The 20,310-nt window shown below is 40.6% G+C and overlaps 1 protein-coding gene across 2 annotated transcripts; it reads left to right on the top strand.

The window, feature by feature from the left end:
- The first annotated feature begins 8,342 nt into the window (after positions 1 to 8,342).
- Positions 8,343 to 20,078, top strand: klc3 (kinesin light chain 3). 2 transcript variants are annotated; one of them, XM_035623813.2, is made up of 14 exons: positions 8,343 to 8,791; positions 10,517 to 10,761; positions 11,351 to 11,416; positions 11,920 to 12,084; positions 12,755 to 12,830; positions 13,729 to 13,874; positions 14,118 to 14,200; positions 14,470 to 14,557; positions 14,809 to 14,910; positions 15,037 to 15,210; positions 15,491 to 15,590; positions 15,713 to 15,893; positions 16,290 to 16,356; positions 16,676 to 20,078. In XM_035623813.2, the coding sequence occupies exons 2-14, from the start codon at positions 10,552 to 10,554 to the stop codon at positions 16,757 to 16,759; spliced, it is 1,542 nt and encodes a 513-aa protein (XP_035479706.1). In that variant the 5' UTR covers positions 8,343 to 8,791; positions 10,517 to 10,551; the 3' UTR covers positions 16,760 to 20,078. The 2 variants fall into 2 exon arrangements, with proteins under 2 accessions (XP_035479706.1, XP_035479705.1); XM_035623812.2 differs by having other exon boundaries at positions 8,347 to 8,791; positions 10,512 to 10,761.
- The last annotated feature ends 232 nt before the right edge of the window (positions 20,079 to 20,310 follow it).

Genomic DNA, 20,310 nt, shown 5'->3' with positions numbered 1-20,310 from the left:
TTCATGAGTTCCCCTTCCTGTGACCCGACAAACCACTGACATGAATTTCCAAATTTGTCTTTCCCCACGTTGCTGCATGTTGCCTAGCCACCGTGAACACACTCTCATGTGAGTGAACACAAAAAACACACAAATAACTCTGTTTATCACCTTAAAAAAAATCAGCCACAGGGTATTAATGTAGTGAACAGATGATAAACGCAGCCACACGCACATTACCCTGTGATTGGTGAGCACATCGTAAAAATATCAGATTTAGGTGTCTTCTTGCAGACATTGCTCTGTGAATTACCATTGGTGACTTGCAGCAGCATATCAGGGTTGTTGAACCTCTGTTTCACACGTTAAAGCACAATTTTTCCTCGTCCTCTACCATTAACCCTCGTCCATAAAACTCAAAGGTCACGCTGACTGACGTGCAATATGTGCTGTGTGCGTCTCCTGCCCATTCAGACCAGTTAGTTCTCGTATGCCAGTGTGGCACTCTTCCAGTGTCCCAGTTTAGACCGTCACCGTATCCCCCAGCACTCACCCCACACACACACAGCCCCGTGACAGCCGCCCGACTGCAGCGGCCCAACAGCCCCGCAACCCCACAGCTGCCCCGCGGCAACAGGCGCCAAGGACGGTTATGTAACCAGGAACACCGTGTGAATCATTTTTATAATGATTATAAATCTGAATCTCATGCACAGAATGTGCACACACAAAAAAAGTTCTGCTAATTTTATGGGCTAAATGCATACCAAACGACATGGAATCGAAATTAATACATTTAACACCGTCATGGAGATTATGTTTCCCCCCCAGTTCGTAAATTTGTTTATTTGTTTGTCAGCATGATAAAACAAACACCACAGAACAGATTACCAGGAAACTTGTGGGATGGATGGGACATGGGCCAAGAAAGAACCCGTCAAATTTTGGCACAGATGCGTAAAAAGGGGACGGATCCTGAACTTTCTTTTTGCGAGAAAGGGCCTTTTTAAACATTTTCACTGATATCCTAGGGAATAACGCATTGATCTTGATGGAAAACAAAAATCAGGCATATTAATGGTACGGATATCTATTCGTTTTTTTAAGGGGACTGTTGGCCCCTTAGCGGGGGCATGGCGGGGGCAAGAGCCATTCTAGTTCAGTGTTTGTTTTCTGGTGTTTGAACATGTTGGTAGAAAAGATGTAATGTGGTCCTGAGAGAAAGAATATGTACATATGGGTACTGAATACTGAAGAAGTGTAGTAGTAGGGCAGCTGTCATAGAGACGTGCATATATACACAGTATTTTTTAAAACCCTGTGTCCGCTGGCATGTGGTCTCATAACAGATTCTTATTCACAGCAGAGGCCTCGGGGAGCAGTTGTGGGCTACATGCATTCACACGTTCACACGTAGGCGTTGCCAGGAACAACTGGCGGTCTTAGCAACAGATGCACGTTGGTGATGTTTCTATCAGCATTATACAGCGTCTTAAAGCTCTGAAGTGTCCTCGTGGCTCCTGTGATGAAAAGCAAAAATAAAAAGGTTAAAAGCAAACGGGTTTGATGTTAAACCAGAGTTCAAGGTGCAGTTACATGACATTATCATCAACATTAGTGTTACAAACCTAAGCTGATCATATACGCACAATACTTCTCAATTTCAAAGATCTTTGGGGGCAGTTTCAGACATTCAAGTCCTGAACCGGAGCAGGGATGGAAAAAAAAATCAGGTTAGCAGTATGAGGAGCCCACAAATAGACTCAGGTATTTGTAAGACGACTCTTTCAACATGTGTGCGTGGTTAAGTCTGACCCACGGGGAGGAGAGCTGGAGTGGAGGAGGAGTGACTGGGTTTGGGCCAATGAGAGGTCAGGCTTTGTGGTTGGTTGGACACGACGATCTATACTAATAATCGTTTGAGTGTTGAATATTAAGTATTGAGTCGGCACCTGTAGCCTCTGAAATGTGAAAGCATGAATTACTCGAACGATGTGTGAGTTTACCAGATGTCTGTAGCTCTTCTCTGCTTCAGACTACTGGCTTGCAGCTACATTAGCTGCCATCAACATAATGCACCCAAAATCAAAGGCCAAACTGTCAGTGGTGCAGTTGCATTATGGGTAATGTAGGTACCATGTTTTGAGAAGCAAGAAGAATGCATGGAATAAGAATGATGATAAACAACGCAAATGTTCAGTGCGAACATTGCATAGCTGCAGGATGGTTAGAAAAAAAAAACAAGCCAAATCCTCATTCTCCTTGAATATCTGCATATATTTTCTTTATAAATGATCTCGTCAATATTGTCAAAATTGTTCTGTGATTGTGTTTTGTTGAGTTTGACACCGTATAGCAATTTAACTCAATGACAGTAACAGATTTCAGAGTCAAACTTGAAAAATATCATGGTATCAATGGTGAAGTTTGTCAGTCTAGTTGGCAGAACGTATTTCTCACCATAATGTTCCAGCGATCTGTAAGGTGATATCATAAGCATTGGACAATGGACACACGGCAGAAGGGTTTATGATATATAAATAGGACCAGTAATGTTGGAACGATGACAGATAATCACAAGGTGCACAGCTTTAAATGTTGTGCTCTCAGAGTGGGGAAATAAATCAGATGTGTTGTCAGCGTGGGCGCCAAAAGTCCTGAGAGCATCCCCCTATAGATTATTCACCTGCCTGCACTGAGCAACGTGACGCTGTATTTCAAATTCAAGTGATACATTTATGCAACCAATTTGTCTTTTTTGTAAATCATGAAGTTCTGAAGGTAACTGTAGTGAGCGTACAATGAAACATGAGCGGCCCGAGTAAGTCATGAGGGGGACATGGGGGTGGTATTTTCTATTTTTAGTTCCATGTCACTGGGTCCTCTGATCTCCGGTGCCACTTCTGCTGATTGAATTGCATCGAGTCAGCTGTCTGTCCCTTCTTCCCTTTCTCCGACCATTCATATTTCAATTCATGTTTCTTGACCAAACCTGCAGGATGGCTGAGAAGACAACAGAATAATAGACGGAACAATGAACCCTTGGGACGCGACTAAATGTGGAGAGCGTACACATTACACCTGGGAGTGCATTGACTATCTGTGATATATGCTTTCATTTTTAGATTTGCACATTTATATGATTTCATATCTCATTTCTTCACTATCATCACAAGTGTGTGTGTGTGTGTGTGTGTGTGTGTGTGTGTGTGTGTGTGTGTGTGTGTGTGTGTGTGTGTGTGTGTGTGTGTGCGTGTGTGTGTGTGTGTGTGTCTGTGTCAATGTTCACATTCATTCAAGTGAAACATTTCTAATATTACATCTGTGACCAAGACAGCTGTAACATTTTAAATTCTTTTATCATGTGTATCTACATGTATATATGTCCACGCAGTTGCTGTATGTATACCTTTTTTCTTTTTTATGCCTTTTCATGCCGATGTCTATGCATACACACACACACACATTCACATGCACCACACACACACACACACACACACACACACACACACACACACACACACACACACACACACCTATCCGCCTGCAGCCAGTACTGTCATTCCTTCCTGCTGTCAGATGCCAGCAGCAGTGTTGTGTTGCCAGTTTGAAGTCCCACTGCCACTCTCATCTCAGCATTGAGCTCATTCTCTCTGCTTAGCAGCTTCTAATCTGACACACACACCGTCTCCTCTTCTCTTCACTTCCCGTGCCAAGGCCCCATCACACTCCCAATCTAATTGAAAAGAAGACCCTTGAGAAGTTTGTGCACAGTGATGATGCTGTTATGTTTAGCATTGATACTGTAATGATAAGCAGTGTGGGTTGACAGCAAAATGAAACAGAGCGGTGTAAACAATCATGATCATCATCTGTCTCATTAGAATTATTGTGTGTGTGAAGCTCAAACCCATTAAAAGGGTTGACATGACAAAGTGTTACTGTATTGAATTGTGAGTGAGGGGTCAGGAATAACAGATTAAAACATTCCAATGGGTAAGTATTGCTATAACCTTTAGAAATGGCAGTTTTACAGACAAACCCTTTGGAAATAATAGAAAGGAAGAAAAAGGACCATAATATTATTTTACAATTAACTTAGTCAAACGTTAATGAGTCAATAATACTGTTCTTAAGAACAAAGACCTAACTGCAAATTATAAAGGTCAATGGGGTTTATGAAGAGATTTAAAAGGCTGATCTGATTTAGTGAAGCTTAGCATTTGACTCATGAGGTCTTATATTAAAGCAGTTCATGTCGCTTCTGGTGCTCAGTCTTGGCTTCCAGCTCACCCTCTCCCTTTCAAACCAGAGCCAACATGAGGGCTCTCTCAGCTGACTGTCCAAACCGTCGTGCTGCTTTCCATCTGTTCCGACCTCTCACTCCCATCCTTGTGAGATGCCACATGACTGTGCAAGGAATCCTTCATCAGCCCACCTTAACTGTGAACAATCATGTCTGCCACCCTTGGTTTTTGCAATCATCGACCGTTCTGGTTAAGCATGCAAGAAACGTCTGCTTGAGAAACAAGTAAAAGAATCACGACAAGCCCTACGAGAGCCTTTGAATTTAGATCTCAGTCAAAGACTATGGTTTCATGCTTTCTGGCTTGAGGTTAGTCTAAGGGAATTTTAAATTTAAATTTGACTAAAAGTAACTGTAAAACATTATGTGACATCCAGACATTGATATCTAGAACATATTCAAAAAGGGAATCAATTGGTCCTGTGTCATCAGGAGGCACGGCCATGTAAAGGTTTGTGCCATAAGCATAACTGTGGAAAAAGATGCCTTGTCTCATTGACTATACTTTTACTAGGGCTGTCTCAGTGCTATGATTTGCCCGAAATACAAAAGGAAACTTCTCCAGCTCATTGTTTGACATAATTATATTTCTTGATAGAATGTACAGTAGTTTTTCAGAAATAGTTTTTAAAATTCACTGTTGTCTGTTGTTTACAACAGAATTGTGACTGAATTTGTAAACACTTCAGTCACAGGTTGCCCACCTGTGACTGAATTCACAAAACTTAAAAAATTAACTTCTCAGCGTACGAGTTTGGAGAAACTTCCTCAAAATAAAGTGCATGGCAGTGTTATTCATGAGATCTCTAGAGGTAGCTCTTGTGTGAGAAGTCATGGGTCTAGGCGGTGCGTCTCAGTGTTAAGTAAAAGCAGAATGATGAATGAACTTCGAATCTGTGATGAGGATTTCACTTTACTCACCAGCTAATTTAAAACAATCCAGAAGCACTACTGCATTTGATAGTGTGCCCAGCTCTGCGTTACTTTGTTTACAGCACCAAGGGTCTCAGCCTGACAGAATTATCAATCCATTAACCCAAGTTGCTCCTCAGACCATGTTGGTTTGACACCTCATTAAGTGCTTATTTACTAATCACCACCTGCAGTGGAAAAGTAAAGTAAGCTAATTTCATGACAGTCAGTGCTGCATGTAGAATTACCACATTATGGTATGATTTGATTTATTAGCTGGAAAAAGATCACATGCCGATGGTATTTGTTACCAGATTGGATATACTCAAGCTTTGACTTTGTTGAACTACTGTAAATATCTGCTACTCACACTCCTGCGTATTGATGACTTTTTTTTTTTTTATTTGACATCCTGTCAACCAAGAACAACAATGGACACCAAACAGGTGCACACCAAACAGCAGGGTGGTTTGTCAGGAGCCCAGAGGCCTGCGGGAGCTTCTCTGGAGACCAGGGACCCTATATGGCAGATCTGCTCGTACGCTGACCACAATTTGTTGCTGGTGCTCCACTGCTACCTGACAGCTGAGCTATCCATCAACACGCTCATAAAAGTGTCACACACAGACACGTACAGGAGAACACACACACACAAACAGATATAATATTGATAGTTATACTGTTTGTTTACTGTCACACCCTTTCTTTTAATTTGATTTGAACCACTCTTGCTTCCATCAAGGGAACCTGTCTGAGTATGTTTTAGTTGTGCAACAATTTCCATTCTTTAATATCTTAACAACACTTTTGTGTTAATATTGTAGCTGGTTGTGGTGGAGCTCATTTCAACTACTTTATACAGCGTATGGTTTTGTAGTTATTATAGTGATAAGGTGACCGCGTGACGTCCCAGTAGAACTGTAATCTGAAAAATAATTCCATATTTACCTCTGAAATGTAGTAGAAGAAAGTAAACTTTGTAGTATAGTGTACTCAGAAAAGTGAAAGGATGTCAAAGTTGTACTTAAGTTGCACATAAGTACTATTTTCTTTGAAATTAAGTTGTACTTAAGTTGTATTTAACTTAAGTATAACTTACAACTTGTACTTAAATTGTACTGACCACTTATTTTTTCTATTACACTCCAGTTGCGATGCATTTTGAGGCAACTGTAACATTTCCTTCTAATGTAGACACTTCAGTAAATCAAATGAAATCTGTGCCTCTTTAGTAAAACAGGACCGGCAACTAAGGCTTTCATTGATGGTTTCCACTAATAGTTTGTATACAGTAGTGTGCTGTACTATTAAGTCTACTACTCTGTATTCTCACAGAGCAGAGTCAGTGTGTTGATGCAGGAAATATTATATCAGGAGTTTGATGTCAATTTAATTCATCTGCAGTTTTTCAACCAACAATGACACACACACACACACACACACACACACACACACACACACACACACACACACACGCACACACTTAATGCTGCTTAATGTAACATAAACTGATTCCTAAAACCACCAGCTTAGCTAATGTGACATTAATAAGACTTATTAATTAATAATGCTGGTTCCACACACACACACACACACACACACACACACACACACAAAACAACAACAACTTAGCCGAATCACAGCAGAGATTGATCCATGAAACTTTATTTATTATATATAAGCAGCATAATACATATGCTAGGTTGTGTTCATTCGCATACACTGGAAAAAGATTATTTAAGAATTAATTGCCAGTTAAATTATTACACCTAATCATGTTATCTGATTTTCAAGGTTTAAACATCAGTAATATCTGTTGAAAAATGGAAGAAGCGTGAAACATGTTTGTGCTTTGATTATGATTAGTGGATGAACACCAGATTATTTATTTCACTCATGAATATGCATGTGATAATAAGATGCTTTGTTAGTAATTCGGTCCAAGGGGAGGAGCAGAGGGGTAGATGGGGGATTTCAAAATTAAGGGTAATGTGCAGTCAGTTAGAATGACGTGTTGACCACAGGGACAAAATTAGCAAAATTAAAATATGATATAATATATCAATCTACTATAGATGTAGCGAATAGCCACAGTTAAGTGTTATATTTTGAAATGTCTCTAGTGTGAACACCCCTCACTCCATTTCATTCAGCTCAAACCGTCGACAGTCTGTCATTAATAATCCCTCTCTCCTCCTGCAGGCAGCTCATCTCTCCGGCAGATGGCCTCTTCCCAAGCGTGCTCCTAGGACAGGACATCACGGCCGCGGTGCATGGTGGGAAACGTGGGATCAGGTAAGCTCCTCGGCTTCGTCAAGTCAAACACACGTAACCGGACAAATACAGGAAACCACGAGACTTTGACTTCAGAATAAACTGGAGAAAAGTGGCAGGGGTTTAGATACCTAACATTTTAAGCTTATACTGTAAATTTATTTAGTTCATCTTTACACTGACAGGTTAGTATTTAAATATTCTACATTTATAGTGTTCTAATGTCTTGGTGTTGTCGACATACTGTAGAATCAGTCAAAGATGAACTTTAAGTATTAGGTTCACCTTTAATCGTCTGTCATGAACTTTAAATGTTTTTGCCACCATGCTGTGTTGACTTACTGTCAACATATTTCTGCATCTTTTTTGTAGCAGACAAAATTCAGACAAAATTCAACCCTGATAATATGGTAAGATTTATAACAATAAAAAGGATTTGATGTTACGTTAGGAAACGTCCGGTAATCTATATCTCTGATCACCGTCTGCTGTGAAGAGCTGTCTCCACCTTGAGTCCTGTCAGGAATTAGTACGTGAGAAAACACACAAAAAAATCTCAACAATATATTGAGGCTGATGTGAAAGTTGATGCTTGATCCCTGCTCAGTCAGCCAAAGAAACACATCATGTCATAGAAATGAAGATGAGCCCATAAAGACGGTGATCAGAGGTCTGGGGAATGTTTTGATGTTGCACAAAGGAATATGAATAATCCGTTTTTTCTGTAAATCACGTCACAAGGATATGACTCCTAAGTAAGTCAAATATGTGTGGTCATTGCTCACGGGGAAACTATTCTTTGGACTCAAACTTTAATTCGGAAAATCAAGTAGATCTTGGAAAATTGCAATTAAAACAAGTCTTATACAAATCAGACTGATCTTGTGGAATCTCAGGGACCCGAATCATTTCCCAAAGTCCAGGAAGGTGAGTGACCTCTGTAACGCAGCAGATGGCGTCTCGTGCGCAATTGACTGGGCTTTTAGTTTGAAGGCGAGAAGCGGAAGTTGTCGTTGGCGGCTCATTGACGACGGCAGCGGCGGCGGGGAGCTGAGCACCGGAGGGAGGCGGCCGGTGAATGATTCACAGCGTTCCAGTTTTTCACGTACCACCTGTTCAACGCTAAACAAACCGAGCGAGAGAGAGAGAGAGAGAGAGATCGAGTGGGAGAGAGAGAGAGAGAGAGAAAGAGACGAGACGCTGCGAGCGGAAATGCCCCGCAGTGTCTGACCGGTGCCGCCGTGCGGATGATAAACAACTACATAAGCTCAGAGGGGACAAAAAAGACGCGACCACGCCGCAGCAGTCTGGACTGAGCAGGTGAGACTATAAATAACTTTGAGATGGCGACATGACGCCTCCATGTGTGTGTGTGTGTGTGTGTGTGTGTCTGTGTGATGTTTTCACTCAGTCGCAGCAACATAGAAACGATTGGACTCGGATGAACCGAGCGGAAACGTCTCGCGTTGCGGCGCCGTCGTCGTGTTTACCAGCCGACGTGTTTTGCGGCAGCTTTGCACTCGCACACAACAAATTCATATTATTATTTCAGACTTGTTGGAAAACTGACGCCGAGGCCTGTTGCGCCGCCAACAGTAAACAAAGCGCGATGTGTGTGCGTGTGTACACATGCATGCTTCAGATGCCTGTTATAATAATAATAATAATAATAATAATAATAATAATGATAATAATAATCCATTATCTATTCCGCTTTATAATTTAAGGGTCTCGAGGGGCTGGAGCCAAATAATAATAATAATAATGATAATGATAGTAATAATGATAAACTTAATTTAGACAGCACCTTTTGAAAATCTTTGTTTGGACAAAGTTATATGTGACAGACTGAAACCAAAGCAGAACAGTTGGACTCTGCATGATGATGAAAATAGTCCACCTCGAACTGTCATTTTCAAACATTGGGTCAAAAGTCTGAAGACAAGATGTGCAGGATGACAGTTAGGGAAACTGTACAAAATCCTCAACTAACATGAGACAACAAAAAAAGAGGAAATCTGCTCAGTTTCTTCTATCATCATTTTATTTTCCGCTCCCTGTCCTAAAAACCGACAGGGCGTTCTAAACCGGACAAAGCTGATGATGTGAGAGGCAAACATAAGTATTTCACTTCAGGCTGATCTCAACAAAACAGTGTGGACATTAATCTGTGATTATCTGCACATGAAGCATGCACAGTAACTTAAGTATTTACTTCCATATCAGGGTCTGAGAGGAGAGGATGTGGAACTAAATACAGACCAGATCAAACCTCAGATCAGACCAGAGAACAGGAAGCTGAACACCATCGTGTTTGTGTCCGGTTCCAGCAGGGTTCTTGGTATTGGCGACAGCCCACTGAAACTCAGTCGTATTGTTTAATTTCAGTCCTTGGGCATAAACCACAGCTTGAACCCCCAAAGAACATCTTCATCTCATCTCCCTTTTTTTCTAATATAAGTGTATTTACTGGCTGAAAGCTATTTATTTAGTCTAATCAAATCTGTCAACCACATCCAGACAGCTCCTCATTATATAACGTCTTTTCGTTACAAAGTCTTCGTTGTTGCAAATGAGAAGGGGCCAGAGTGTTATATAACATTAGCACACTGACTTTTAAATACTGCCACATAGAATTATGAGCAAATCTAGATTAAACCTCACTTACATGTAAAGAACGTGCTGTTTCCTCTGTTAGTTCTTCAACCTCCTCTACCATTGCAACCACAATTATCCATACTTCTGTTTATTATACTAATACTACTCAGTCAACTTCTGTTACTGCTACTTCTGTTAGCTAATATTATTACTCATAATAATACTACTTCTTCTCCTGCTATGTCACAACTGCCTCTCCCGCTACTGCCACTCCTCCAATTACTTGGCTATAATCCTGATTAATTCCGCTACTGCTCATCAATATATTGCACCTTCTTCTGATGCCACAAGGCTATTGCCTCTGTCACCACTGCTCCTCTCAAAACATCCACCAGCACCACAACTGTACCACTACAGTGAATCCTCTTCGTGCTGTTCCCAGGTCAGGTGTCGTGAGAGGCGAAACCTCAAGAGCTGCAGCCATGTTGTCGGCAGAGGAGATTCTGTGCAACACACAGCAGGTGATCGCAGGGCTGGAGGCGCTGAGGGGGGAGAATCGCAGTCTGCTGGAGAGCTTGCAGGAGGCGATGGGGAGCCGCTCGGTGTCGGAGAGCGGCAGCGTGGAGCAGGAGAAGAGCGGCATCATCCACCAGTCGCTGGAGAGGATAGAGCTGGGGCTGAGCGAAGCACAGGTACACACAGAAAAAGGACTAAAGCCATGATGATGTTTTTTTTTCTCGTGTGCTTCTGGTGTTTGTGGTTTTATCATTATACAAATCTCAGAGAATTCAGAAAAGATGACATTTCTACAACTGGCATGAAAAATGAAATGTATGCTGGTGCATTAAGGTCCAAAGTAAATTATCTGATTACTTTTAAATAAATGACTTTTCCACACAAAAAACCCTCAATAACAAATGGGACACAAGAATGACACGGTATCAGAATAAAACTCACTGAAAACATATTTATGGTAAAGGAAAGAACTGTTCAAACTATTCAACGTAGAAGAAAGGGGTTTGGAATCTGAGTACAACATAAATCTGTTTAAATTAAAGGTTGGATTTAAAATGAAAAGGCTTTTGAAAGCCTTAGATAAGCAGATACGGATTAAAAATGCATATTTCTGTTGTATTTTTCTTATATACTATAAAATATTTGGAGCTATTCATACTTTTCCATACTGGGTCTAGGAAAGTTCCATGTGTCTGTCTAATATTTGAGGTTTTAAAATTTTGAACTAGTTATCTACATCATGTTTCAATCGTCTCGTCCCTCCAGGTGATGATGGCGTTGTCGGCCCACCTGGGATCACTGGAGGCAGAGAAACAAAAGCTGCGAGCTCAGGTGAATTTCTGCAGGAAATCTAAAAAAAAAAAGAATAAAAAAAAGGACAATGATAATAGAAGGGATGAAGAGCAGAGGGGGCTCTTTTGAAGTTATTCATATTTTCCTGAGATGTGATCCCACAATTCAACAGCTAAATCCTTCACAGTGTGCAAGTTTTTTTTCTTTTCTCGTGAAGGTTTGAGTTTTTCTGTTGGTCCAAGTTTTCTGCTTTAGAAAATTAAGCATTGTGAAATTCTATTCCATCATCATCTCATCTCTGGCTTTCTTCCTCCTACTTCCATTTTTTACTCTTCCCCCCTTCACTTTCTACTGCTCGTTCGTTCATCTCTTCCAAATCCATTACTATTTGACCATTTCTCCACCTTTCTCCTACATTGCTTTCCTCCCACATCCATCCTCTTCTTCCCCCTGTACCCTCTTGCTACCTTCCTGTCCCTCTTACATCATTCCTCCTCTCTCTCCACCTTATTTCTTATCACCCTTCATGTCCTCATCCTCAGGTGCGTCGTCTCTGTCAGGAGAACCAGTGGCTGAGGGACGAGCTGGCTGGTGCTCAGCAGCGGCTGCAGGACAGGGAGCAGGACGTTGTCACCCTGGAGGAGCAGAACAGACATTTGCAGTTCATGTCCTCAATACGCAAATATGACCAGGATGAGCCGCAGCTGGTGAGGTCATACAACAAACAAAAACAAACTTGTGTGTCTTTTTGTAGCTCAGGGAGAGTTTACTATCATTATTTCACCAGTGTTTGCCGTTCACATGACGAACGCAGGAGATTGTCGAGGTCTGACGCGTTTTAATTACATGTATTCTCACATGGGCTCACCACCCTAGCAGGTGGTAGTTAACTTCAGCCAACAGTACCTTTATATGTCATTAGGGTTTTACTTCTTCAGGCCGACTGGATGCCACATTGACTAACTGTCTGATCTGTCCCTTTAGCAAACAATGATCTATTTACAAAGTAGATACAGATAAACATTAACATTGTGAATGCTAGTCCAATATTCACTCTGCTTTGAGCTCTAGTTTGGCCTCCACCTACTGCAAAGGAAGTTCCACTTCTTTACCAGTTAGCTGCGACCCTTGTCTGTATCTGTTTTTGGTTTATCAGAGCTTGTTTGCTGAAAAAGGCTGCGTCTGGCTTCTGACACGGAGTTGATCAGAGCATGGAGACTGAAACAAGAAATGTGTTTTTAGAACCAATAACTGAGTCAAAGAGAATTGAAACGCAATGTTAATCATTTGATTAACTGTTGATATTCATATATTGTTAGTCCACAAAACTACTGTATATCATGCTCACTGGGAAACTGTGTTTGTTTCTCTCCTCAGGATGATAAAGACACGTCCTCCAACAAGGAGTCTCTGGACGATCTCTTTCCTACGGATGATGAGGAACAGTCACAGAGTAAGATTCCGCTGCGTTGCATGAATGTGTGTTTCATCACAGACTCTTGCTGCGTTCCAGTTAACCTGGGAACTCTGGTTTATCGTTCCAGTATGATCTCGGAACTCGGAATTGCGACCTCCGAGTCGGAAAGTCTGGATTTTGACTTGGGAAGTCGGGAAAAAATCAATGGCCCGACTTCCTGTGGTCCGAGTTCCGAGGTAAACTGGAACGCAGCATCTATCTGTGGCAAACACCCAACACACACCAGAACAACAGCCGATAACTTTTAATTAATGTAAAGAAAACATACAACAACTTTAACTATGTGTGACTCTGCCCGACTTCTGTCACACATGTTCTCCTTTGTCTCTCTTCCCTCTGGAAGCTTCTCCCGGCTCTTTGAATCTTGTGAGCAAAATTAACATTTCCAGCCCCTTTGATTATGTCAGGATGATGTCAGATGTTTTAGAAGTGGAGATCTCAAAAACCGCTGGTGAAAAAAATTATGTTTTAATGTGGTCGATATGATCCTTTGATTTCGACGAGGTTTCTTTGGGTACTAATCCTAATTTTTCCTGATAGAGGTTTGCAGCTGATCAACATTGTGACCTTCTGTGCGGGCACTGTTTGAAAAGTTGTCATTGTAGATAGATGAAATCAGCTGCTTACGATATTTTGAATAACAACTATTCATGCACAGTAAAAACATTTCATGCTCTGATGTCACATGTAGCCTGGTGTAGCCACACCAATTCTCAAATGCATATTAGTCTTTAACCTCTCAGTTAACTTTTAATTTCCAAGAGCCGCTACCAACTGAGGAAGACCAAAATGCCTCCGGACACAATTGGACAGACTTACTACCAGTGCGAATCGTGACGTCTGTTTGTCTATGTGTTTGTTTATTACCTTCCAGTGTCCCAGCCTCACCACAGCAGTGCAGCAGCTGCAGCCCAGCAGGGCGGCTACGAGATCCCCGCCCGCCTGCGAACGCTACACAACCTCGTCATCCAGTACGCGTCCCAGGGACGATACGAAGTCGCTGTACCGCTCTGCAAACAGGTGCGATGGACTTCTATCTCCGACTGCATCCTCTGTACAACACGTTGTAATTATTGCCATTTGGGTCCCATTCAATAAATTTCTGAATACCTGAAACATGCACCACCAGTGAGGTCAAAGTCTCAAATTCAGTTCTCCACCACTTCTCCATGGTGTCTCACGGGAGCCTTGTGTCTGCCTGCAGGCGGTAGGAACAATCACAACTGACTTGATTCACTGTATCTGATGATCATTTCTAAACAGGCTTTGGAAGACCTGGAGAAGTCGTCAGGCCACACCCACCCAGACGTAGCCACCATGCTGAACATTCTGGCACTGGTGTATAGGTGAGGCCAGTCGATATGGAAAAAAATGCAAAAGCTTATACATTTATCCCTCTCTGAGATTCTTATATTGTATTATTTCCAAAATGTTTCCAATTGATGTTAAAGTTTGTTACAAACTCAAATGTTTTGTTTATAAGTATTGAGGTTATCAAGGTAAATGTCTTTATTAATACCATAACAATATCATTTTATATAAACAGCTTTTTTACGTTGTACAATAAAAGTGATAATTACAAAACTAACCAAGCTAATGTTTTTATTTTCTACAGAGACCAAAATAAATACAAAGAAGCAGCCAGCCTGTTGAACGATGCTTTGGCGATCAGGGAGAAAACTCTTGGGATGGACCATCCGGCTGTAAGTTACTGTACCAGCTGCAGTCACAGACACCTTGTAATAACCAGTTCCACCCACATTTCTGTTTTATCACTGCATGAATAAACTCAAGACGCATAACAGATATTTGATCCTAGGTGTCATTGTGTTGCTGGTTGCTGTGAGTGCTTTCTCTCTCTACACAACCTAGAAATATTTGCATCATTCCCTTTATGGTAGTGTAACTTACTGTTTTGGTATGTGATGTACATTGTCTGCTCGTGTGCGTGCAGGTGGCAGCAACGCTCAACAACCTGGCAGTGCTTTATGGGAAAAGAGGGAAATACAAGGAAGCAGAGCCCCTGTGTAAACGAGCCCTGGAGATCAGAGAGAAGGTGAGAGAACACACACATTTATGTATTTTTCACAACTACATACTTATCTCAACCTAACACTAAGTGTCATGGCAAAGACCTTCATGCATCAGCTACTGTTGTTTTTTGTGCATTATGTCCCCTCAGGTCCTGGGGATCGACCACCCAGATGTGGCCAAGCAGCTGAACAACCTGGCCCTGCTGTGTCAGAACCAGGGGAAGTACCAGGAGGTGGAGCAGTACTACGAACGCGCCCTGCACATCTACCAGAGCAAACTGGGACCAGACGACGCCAACGTGGCCAAGACCAAGAACAACCTGGTGAGACTCGAGAACACCGTCATCTCTGGGTTGTTGTTTTTTAACCTTTTCGGAGGTTTTGTTAGTTTTTTTTTCTCGTTTTATTCTAAAATGTGTTTGGTATTCTCGTATGTTTTTGTCATTGCTTGTCAATTTTAAATTTAGAAAGGTACAAGGTCACACATTATTTTTGTCACAATGACCACTGCATAACAAAAATTGGATCATAATTCATTTTACATGATTTTTCACTTTACCTTTACTCAAACCTTCTCTCTGCACGTTTCTCTGTCTTTTTCAGGCGTCATGCTATCTGAAGCAGGGGAAATACAGACAGGCTGAGGCGCTTTATAAAGAGATCCTGACCAGAGCACACGAAAAGGAGTTTGGATCTGTAGAAGGTACTTTTTATTTTTATTTTACACAAGTAATTAATTTTGATGAGACATACATGACAAGGCACAACAAGAATACAGAGTGAGAGCATACCGTTTGTCCACACGCTGGTATGTCTGACCTCCAGGCGAAGGTCGGCCCAGCTGGTCCGGAGCAGAGGACGGCGGCCCAAGACAGGACGGACTCAGTAATCTGAAGCGCAGCGGCTCCTTCACCAAACTCCGAGAGTCGATCCGCCGAAGCAGCGAGAAACTAGTCCGGAAGCTGAGAGGAGTCGGAATTGAAGAAGCAACTCCGAGGAATGCTGGGTAATATTCTGTTATGACAGTGCGAGTGTAACTAGCTGAAACCAAATCCTTTTGGGAAAAGAGCTTTTTTTTATCTCATGGATGCAGCTGACTTTTCATTTAAATTAACTGATTAAAGAAATATCTTTTGAAAGAAATTACTCATTTAGATTAAGAACTCAAGACTGAAAAAATTGAGACAGAGTTTATAGAGGAGGTGATTATAACTTCTGCAAAACTATGGCAGACGTCTCTGCTTCACTGACTTCATATTGCTTTTATTTTTTCCAGTTCACACTTCCTCTTCACTTTCAACTCTTGTTTTTCCCAAACAGTAACAGTTCAGTTTGAGTTAAGGGGCATTATGCCCCTTTCTGGGGATTAAGAGTTCATTTTGATATTATTCCCTGTTTTCAGAATGAAGAGGGCAAACTCTCTGAATGTGTTGAATGTTGGAGGCAGAGAGAGTCAAGATGGAGCCCAGGTGAGCAGACTGTTCAAAATTCAGTCCATTAAACCACAGTGACATGCATGTACTTGAACTGTAGAAGTGAATCTTTCTCATGGTTTTTAATTCTGCGATTTATTCGAGACTAAATTCTGTGTGTATATTGCATGTAATACTTTGACTATCAAATGTTGTCATATTTCCACTAGGGACAAACAATTTTTTATAGAACTTAAACCAAATTGTCTTATCTTAATTCTGCAGCACTGACAATGTCATGTCCTCATTAAGTGATAAAACTGCTGTATATCTGGTCATGTTAACACTTCTCATGTGTTCTTGTTTTGTTCGTCAGTCAAGTCGTTTGAAAGATATCCGAGGCCTGAGCTCCAGCACGCAGAGCCTGACGAGACGAGGTTCACTCGGTGGGACCAGCTAACACACACACACACACACTCACACAATTCTATCTTTGCGAGGACACATCTTGACATAATGCATTCCCTAACCCCTTACCATAACCCTTAAGCTAATTGTATCCTGAAACCTGAAAGACTTAACTCTTTGAAGTTGCGATGACCAGTCAAAATGTCCTACTCTCCTTAAGGGTCTTTAACTCAGACTGATCATCAAACACACATTCTACATGAAACCAACTCCTCTCAGAGACGGCTGGACAGGTGTTCATGCTCTGACTGTCACAAGATAAAAAACCCACAGCCCTGAATCGATTGCTTTATTCAGACGACCTCCACAAAAGTTAATTCTCCACTTTGAGTCCCCTCAAGACAAACTAAGAGTGCGGTCACAACTGACAAGTGATTGGAGACTTTGACAAAAGCTAACACGCATATTTTGTAATCACTCTAATGACTGTACATAAAGATGGACGCCACATCTCCACTCCCTGCCACTGTACAGAAATGGAACCATAATATCTCGGATCCATGGAGGAGGCAGGGTTTATGACCTACACTGCAGCCAGCCTCCAGGGTGATCCAGATGTTCTGGCGTCAGACATCCATCTATATGTACAGTCTTTGCAATCACTCAGAAAGTAATGAGAAATGTACGTTTTCTGTGCAGCAAAAATGTCTTTTTAAAGTAATTTAAAAGAAAATGATGAGTCTCATGACGACTTTACCTTGACACATTTGCGTTGCACTGTGATGTTTCCTTCCCGTTCACTTGAAATTAACATTCCTTCCTTGGTTTAGATGAGAAACAAATAGTTTCCTCATTACAAGTTAACTATTAACTCAAAGGATAAACAATATGGAAACTGTTTAGTTGAACACAAATACAACTTAAAATACTACCAACATTATCACTGTATGAATGCTTTTACGTAAAGTTTACATAAACCAGGCCGTTATTTATGGGTTACATAAAGTTAAAGGTAATCTGTATTTAAATGAATTTATGGCTGTGTCCCTCATACTGGTGTACCCTTTGGGTACATTTTTATTAACACTGAAAAATTATTTATGTTGTCAATAAAATGTTAAGTTTAACAGGTATTGACATTACAGATAATCTTTTTAAAAACAATGTCAGAGAGTCTTTTTGAGGAGCACAGGGACCTTAAGTTATTTGTGAAATGATCAAAAATGTGTTTGAGAATGTAAATGTTACATTTGGTTTACATGGGGAATGTTAGGCTATCTAATTTATACTGTTAAAATACATTTATTTTAATGTGATAAATGCTTCCGCCTTTAAAATGTGCAGGTTATCCGATTTATATTAAATATTTCCAGATGATAATCATAAAAATGCAAATGTGTCTACTTTAGCTGTTTTGCACAACAATACGTAATTCCATATTGTGAAAATAACGACCAACTTTTTTTAGTAACTTAACAAATCCAACACCAGCTCTACAAAAAAAACTGCCCATATCTGACTTATGTAGTCAATCTGAAAAATTTGATATTTTTTTTATCAGACAGTTTGTCATTATCTGTTAATATACATGATATATATGGGTTCCAAAAATCTATATGGGTTCCAAAAATCTAAATTTCCTTATTAATGTTCCTATTAGTAGACAGAATGTCTTATGTTGAGTTTTTAACCACCTATTCTTGTCAGATCATAGTTTTAAGCTATATGTACACCCAAAGTTATTGTGTGCCTGAGTCAAAGTCGTTTTGATGACTTTTAACTAGCCTTGGATTGAAGTGAAGCGACTCACTTGAACTAAGCGTCGGTTTGCTCAAAATGACTCTGCAGATGCTCCGATCAGCCCAGAGCCAAAAGGCAGAGATTTGCTAAAAGTTAGTGCTTCATACTGTTCATTAGCAATGAAACTGGAGTTAGGAGATTGAATACTGGACTAGAGGGAAGCAAACAGGACTCCAGGAGGATTAACGTGGCAACAGGCACGGGATGTGCATGAATATAAGGACCGAAACTATTCTAGAAGTTGCTTCTTTTTTTTTTTTTTTTTTTAGTTCATCTGCCCCAATGAACGCAGCTTAACAGATTTCTGTGGCTACTTGGAGGCAACAAGAGAAAAAAAAACTGAACAACCATTTCATATTATCCACTTTTAGGTTGTAAACGTTAGCTTGTTAGCAAACAGTTAAACTTATTTATACATGCAAGAGTTCCAGACCAACACTATCTTTTATTTGGAGTCATGTATTAATATGATTTGTGTCCATCAGCTCCTGAGGGAAACATCTGGCTCTAGAGCTACTAAATGCTCCAGGATGTTCACTAGCTAGTCTTTAACTGTGTGTCTGTCTGCTGTTTGAAAAGTCACCATTACAAGCTTTTAATGTGACATAGATTTTTTTCAATTACTTTTAATTTGTTGTAGACAGAATTACTTGAACTTGTTACTTTGGACTTAGAGTTTAAAAAATGTCATAACATTACATCAACACTGTATGAAGAAAAAGGCTGATTGCTACTTCCACTTCATGTTCATACGCAGAGCCGGCCCTGGCCTATATGGGGCCCTAAACAGAATCTTTTCTCTGCACTAGGGCTGGGCGAATAAAAGATAAAGATAATTATCGCGAAAATAACTTTTCCTCAGGACATTTTTTAAAAGATGGATCCGAGGAGATATTTTGGTTATTTAAAGTCCGACAAGAAGCAGAGTCGAACCGTGCACTGCAAACTTTGTATGATTGCCATTGACATAATGTCAATGACAAAATGTATATAATAGAATCAATTTAAGAAAAATATCAAGCTTTCTTGTGGGACATTTCAAGTGCTCTTGGGGGCCCCCTGGTGGCCACAGGGGCCCTAAGCAGCCACTTAGTTCGCTCATGCCTCGGCCGGCCGTGTTCATACGGGGTGAGCAATAAATAATTCCATACACACTCAACTTTCAGGAATGAATGAAACAGATGCAAACAAGGGAGTGCTGCTGGGATATCTAGGCTCCCGGGAAATTATGTTAAACTGGACCCGCATGGATTTTATTCCACTCTGCACTTCTTATAGGGCTCACTTCCACTTTTTCTTGCTCTTTCATTTATATCCTACTCTTCCATGATGGAAAACGACTGATTGTACATCAACTGTGGTAGAAGAAATGACTGCTGATTGTAGCAAGGGCTGAAATGTTAGTTATTGCAAAAGTTATATGAAGCACTTAAGATGGTTACTTGTAAATGAGAAATACTATGTAGGAAATGGACCATATCTCCTGTGATGCTGTTTTTTTCTGGTAAATATGAATGTTTGTATTTTATATTTGCAAACTTGAGCTGAAATAAATTACAGTAAGATGTTAATGCCTTCATTTTCAATGCATGTTATTTACGTGGGTATATCGCTTCGTGTTTTATGTCTTTCGGGGTTTTAAAAGTGTAGTTGACTGTTTGAATAGTTAATCTCAGATGGGTTTTGTTTAATTATTATGGTCAGATATTTTCCCTAGATTAGATCTCGTCAGGATGGAAAAGCCCTTAAACCAGTAAAATCATATCCTCCTCAACATTGAAACACTTAACCAAGAAGAAAAAC

This window comes from Scophthalmus maximus, chromosome 11, assembly GCF_022379125.1.
Source record: "Scophthalmus maximus strain ysfricsl-2021 chromosome 11, ASM2237912v1, whole genome shotgun sequence".
Lineage (NCBI taxonomy): Eukaryota > Metazoa > Chordata > Actinopteri > Pleuronectiformes > Scophthalmidae > Scophthalmus > Scophthalmus maximus.
This window is presented reverse-complemented; position numbering and strand designations above follow the sequence as displayed.

Excerpts from the sequence above, each read along its gene's own strand:
- klc3 (XM_035623813.2), top strand. The coding sequence starts at position 10,552 with ATGTTGTCGGCAGAGGAGATTCTGTGCAACACACAGCAGGTGATCGCA. Across the intron at positions 14,911-15,036 it reads CCCTGGAGATCAGAGAGAAG|GTCCTGGGGATCGACCACCC; the intron begins GTGAGAGAACAC and ends ATGTCCCCTCAG. Across the intron at positions 15,211-15,490 it reads CCAAGACCAAGAACAACCTG|GCGTCATGCTATCTGAAGCA; the intron begins GTGAGACTCGAG and ends TGTCTTTTTCAG.